This window comes from Mizuhopecten yessoensis, unplaced genomic scaffold (assembly GCF_002113885.1).
Source record: "Mizuhopecten yessoensis strain PY_sf001 unplaced genomic scaffold, ASM211388v2 scaffold8071, whole genome shotgun sequence".
In the NCBI taxonomy this organism is placed as follows: Eukaryota; Metazoa; Mollusca; class Bivalvia; order Pectinida; family Pectinidae; genus Mizuhopecten; species Mizuhopecten yessoensis.
The window spans coordinates 2,081,396-2,086,667 of record NW_018407364.1 but is presented as its reverse complement, the minus strand read 5'-3'; the positions used below and the strand labels follow the sequence as shown (position 1 = coordinate 2,086,667).

The 5,272-nt window shown below is 39.4% G+C and overlaps 1 protein-coding gene across 1 annotated transcript in view; it reads left to right on the top strand.

The window, feature by feature from the left end:
* The first annotated feature begins 1,191 nt into the window (after positions 1–1,191).
* The window catches only part of LOC110454797 (muscarinic acetylcholine receptor M3-like), a 4,249-nt gene continuing 168 nt past the window's right edge, over positions 1,192–5,272 (top strand). The window contains exon 1 of the mRNA XM_021504508.1: positions 1,192–5,272. This exon is cut by the window's right edge and continues 168 nt beyond it. Within this exon, the coding sequence (XP_021360183.1) occupies positions 2,366–4,036 (1,671 nt within the window). The 5' untranslated portion in view covers positions 1,192–2,365 and the 3' untranslated portion in view covers positions 4,037–5,272.

Here is a 5,272-nt window from a genome sequence, read left to right as displayed (position 1 = left end):
TTTCATGCAAGCAGGCTACAATTGACCTACTAGTCTATCGACCCTCCAGCCATTTGGACTGGTATAGGTCTCAGATTGATATTGGGTAGGATATAGAAATGGTCATAATTGATAACGTCACGCCTAAATATCTAATTTCCGAAAATTGAATAGCGGAATAAATTCAACTTTTTAGAACAGATGATTTTTTTTTAAAATAATGTAACAAAATAAGGGTTATTGATCAACAATAAAAACTAAGATGACAATTACCCAAACAAATCATCTCCGAAAACCAATGGTTTCCGTTCTCATTTCTGACTCATTGGATTGTACGCGCGATCTCACGATGTACCTGTGATATCAAGTGAGGAACACTTGGGGTTCGAAAATATCACCTATTATGGCTATAACTTTGTGTGTGTGCTTCCAGGATATTTTTTTACACTATTTTCCTCTTCAATTTCAATTTCCTTATCTCGTAAACTGAATTACATTGTAGAGAAATCAAGCTAACAGGAGGACCGTGTTTCTCCTGTATAGTACATGTATATTAGAATTTTACGCAGGTTCAGAAATAGATTATGAAATATTATACAGTTTGGTCTTTCAAAGTTATATTTACGCTTGGAAATATGTAATTACCAGCCGACAAAAAACATGCATTGCCATGATACAGCATATCCTTCACCCATCGTTTTTGGTCCACACACGTTACAGTGTGCGTATCAGTTTTTACCCGTTCTAGATGCCATGTATTTTGAAATCACACAAGTCTTGCTCCGTGTTTTTGCAATCTCGCCATGTTAAGGTTGAATGACCTAATTGAGACCCTTTGTATACATAACGGCTCTGTAAGTACGTATATACTTCAAGGTAACGTTACAATCATTTTGCCCCAGGTAAATTGGGGCTGTCAGAAAGCAAATGACAAGTACTGTAGTTATAGACTATTGTTATTCTCACAAAAAAATCCGAGTGACTTCAATTATAGTGATTCATACACTTAAACGTAATCGCCTGTTGATATAAAGAGAGAGAAAATGGATCAAGAAAATAACAGTATTACCGTTCAATTGACATCACAATAGCCATGTGATATTCTATAAATAAATCCATGAAAAATTGTTCTTACAACTGTATCCCGCGTCCGGTCTGTAAAACGTTAACGGGATTTTTTGTACACGTACGTAGGTGTGGCCGCAGTGTGTGTATATGTGTATACCGATCGCGATACGTATACGTTATGAGTGAATCGAACCCCACCATGGTTGAATGACCCTGTACATGTACATGTATATTGTCGAGTTTACGCTGACACCGACAAACATCATTTAGGAGTTACGTTCATTACTACATAAACACACAAGATACACCATGGACTCATCTCTAACACTCGTCAGATTTAAGTGTACACACGTGCTTTAATAACTGTTTCACACTCTACTATGAGCTAGAAGCAAATATACACACGGACCGTGGGGTGCTAGTTCTCGAAAATCTCAACAAGCTTCATATACATACATACATGTACAACGAAAGTGAATTTGAAGGAGAACAACCGTTTGTTAAGATCCGGCTACTTGCACTGTGAAATTCGATAATGATGAACAGGTGGACGGTTACCATAAAAAGGTATGGTGTAAGCAGGGACGTATAGTGATACTGTCCCTGGGTGTAAGTGTACCTGGTGTAGTATAACTGTTGTGGGTGATAGGAAGTTTTGAAACCGTCACAGAAGTGCCGAGGGGTTACACCTGTGGTTTCGGGTAACAGATACCGGCGTACTCGCGCACTTTAAAATGTATGTGACAGGAATGTGAGAACTCTCACTATTGTACATCATACGATGACACTTGTCTTTGTTGTTGTACGTGTACCGAGGAAAAACCCGTATGGCAGTCAGGAAACAACCCGTCACACTTCAGCTTCATTGTAACTCGAAACAAGTAGTTGTATATTATATTGTTGGCTAGATAAGCCCCGTGACTGCTGAAGAGAGAACGTGTGCGCAGCACGCGCTCTGACGTATCAATCGGTATTCATATATAAATACGAAGCCTACCTTGCCAGCACTACAAACTGCCCCGTGTTATGATACAGAATGGGTTGACAATGCTAGGAATAACGGAAACAACAAGCTCAGTGTATTATTTATTGATGAACCTCTTGGTGACACCATTCTTGATGTATACTATACCGGACCATTACCAACCAAGGAGACACGTGGGTATTCGTGGAAATTTCTAGACACTTGTGTATTTACGGACACGTGGGTATCGCTCTAGAGTATATATCAACATTGCAATTAAATAGCAACGTTCACTTTGACTGAAGCCATGTAAAGGTTCAGAATGTTTCCACCAGCAGACAAATCAAGACTCTAATGATGAACGCGAGTGACAAGGACTCTGTTGACAGGGTCCCTATGGGGGACTTAGACGCCTGGAACAGAGACGAGGCCTATAAATTGATACCAATTGATGTGCTTCTTGTACTCTATGCTCTCATCGGAGTGTTTGGCAACATTGCCGTCATTTACATATACAGCTTCAAACTCAAGGTCAAGTTTGATGACAAATTCTTTATCCTCGTTCTGGCGGGAATGGATATAATTGTGTGTTCCACGGGGCCTCTGTTTTCCTTGGCTCGTAATTTGCTTCCGGTGAATTTCCAAGGCGACGTGCTCTGTAGGGTATGTTGGTATTTTGTGCGGACTATGGGAACAGCTTCCGGTATGTTACTTTTTATCATAGCTGTACAGCGTTATCTCAAAGTGTGTCGTCCTTTTGGAAGACAGATGACTTCATTTATAAACAAAGTTGCCTTGGCAGTGACGTTTGGAGTAGCTATCATGATCGACATTCCCATATTTGTCTTTTATGGAGAAACGGAAATATATGTTAGTCACCTGAATGTGACCGGATACCGTTGTGGACGGAAAGACGACGAGAGTCCGTCTATGAAGCAAGATATTCTGATCTATTTTTATTTTATGTTTGTGTGTGCGGGGAGTGTAATGATGGGAGTTGCCGTTCTGTATTCAATGACGGGATATACAATATATAAACAAGTGAAAAAACACATGGATTTGACTGTTGATGCCTACAATGCTTCTACGCATCGCAGTGGTCAGGATACTTCAAAAGCTGATGCCAACAACTCATGTATTTCGCTACGGGAAATTACACTAACCGATTCTCCGGAAGTGACGTCAAAAAGAGGTAATTATAAATCCATTAGAAATAGTAACGGTGTTGACGATTCGCCAGCTATTAAGAAAAGTTACAAACATAATCTTGTAAGTTACGAAAAAAATGTAGCTATAGAATCGGAAGAGTCATCATCGTCAAAGACTACCGGAAGTGTCGAGCGTTCCGACAAGGTAAATGAGAAAGGCGAAACAACGTCTATCGATAGAGGCTATTCAACAGATGACGCATGTGGCTCGTCAGACACACCAAAACCAACGGAGGAACCACGGAACACTTGTGACGGTATCAAGGAACAAGTAGGCACTACACAACCAACCAACTCTCACTCAAAGACTGTCAGTTTTACGAAAATTGATGTGGAAACACTCAGAGATGATGACGAAGATTCGGGAAATGACAGCGGAGCGATTACAAAAACAAACTTAGAAACCATCAAAGACGAAGACGATAATTCAAGTTATAACAGAGCTTCTAATAAAAATATTTCCTTTAAGGATGCGAGCCCCGGTGGTTCACCAATCACAAAAGGACCAAAACAGGAGTCACATATTGGTAATCGATGGAAGAAGAATCGGATGATGGTACATCGATTCTCTATCATGTTCATGATGATAGCTGTGGTCTGTACGATTACCTATACCCCCGCCTTAATCGCGAACGTACTGGTCAATCTGGACTCTGTCCAGTACTGGACGGAGTATGCTCAGTGGGAACGGATCCTGTACCTGTTTCTCTTTCAGTTGTATCTCCTTAACCATGTTGCAAATCCATTCATTTATGCATTTTTCGATAAAACATTTCGAAAGGAATTTAAAAACATGCTCAAATGTAAAAGGCGATAAAAGGAGCTAGAAAACCTCCATTAAACAGTATTATTTAGTTGCTAACATTATACAGGTATTTGTGAACTTTTTTTATGACGAAGCTCGAGCGTTGAAGTGGTTTTGATTCGGACCAGTGGACAGACATACAAATCACAGAGAATTTGTACCCTATAGAGTCTCTATTAAATCACACGCATCAGGACTACCGGTCTACAGATCAAAACTGTCCCAGGTCTATAAAGTGAGAATGTGCGTTTTATTATGTTGTACTTTCAGGCACGAATTCAGTCGTTTGTATGTGTAGTCTACGTAAATTTTAACGAAAGTCGAAACATAGATATTTGGATACACAGGGACCTGAGAATTTGTTGCAGCTATATTTGAATCTAAACTGACCTGCGATATATATACCATCATTTTGGGGTGGGTTTGTTTCACCGAAAGTTGATACAAACCCCTAAGACGTGTAAAATTGCTCCGAACACCTTATTTTAGGTATAAATGACTAGCTGTAACAAATCCTCGTGTTTGGATGCAGAAGAGACAATACAGACATATAACGTTCATTGAAATATTAAGGGTTGTAACAAAGTGTCTCAAGAAAACATTAACACCGGATGTAGTACATTTGTATAACGGAAACGGAAACACGAACTCTATGGCGATCCGATACGAAACCACAGGGGCCTGCGAATCAATTACAGGTTGTATGGATATCCCAATCCTGATCATTCACACCTAAAATTATTACATTAAATATGTTTGGACTTATCTTGATGTGAATGGATTAATAATAGCAGTTTAATCAAAATCAGACCTCTCAAATTCGCTTCGCAACCTACGCCTCTCATAGCGTAGGTTACGAAGCGGATATGAGAGGTCTAATTAAATTAGATCGTATTATTAGCCGATTTTAGGTGTTTAAATCACGTCCGGTACGATTAACATCCACCATCCCCTATATATGTATTACCGAGTAGCAAGCTAAAGTTAATAAAACATCTATTAATACTTCTTACATAACAGGATAGGACCGTTTTAGACGACGAAAAGGTCAATGTATTGAAGCGACAATTTTATCTTTGACCGTTTTATTAAGACTGAAGTGTTCGGTCGATTGATTTATACTACATTTGAGATACCCTTAGAATGGTGGATATTTCCCTGTAATGTGCACAAATTAAGACACGTGTTTCTAACACTGGTATTATAGGTATGTCCATCACACTTCAGACTCGTGCACTTTGCCACAAG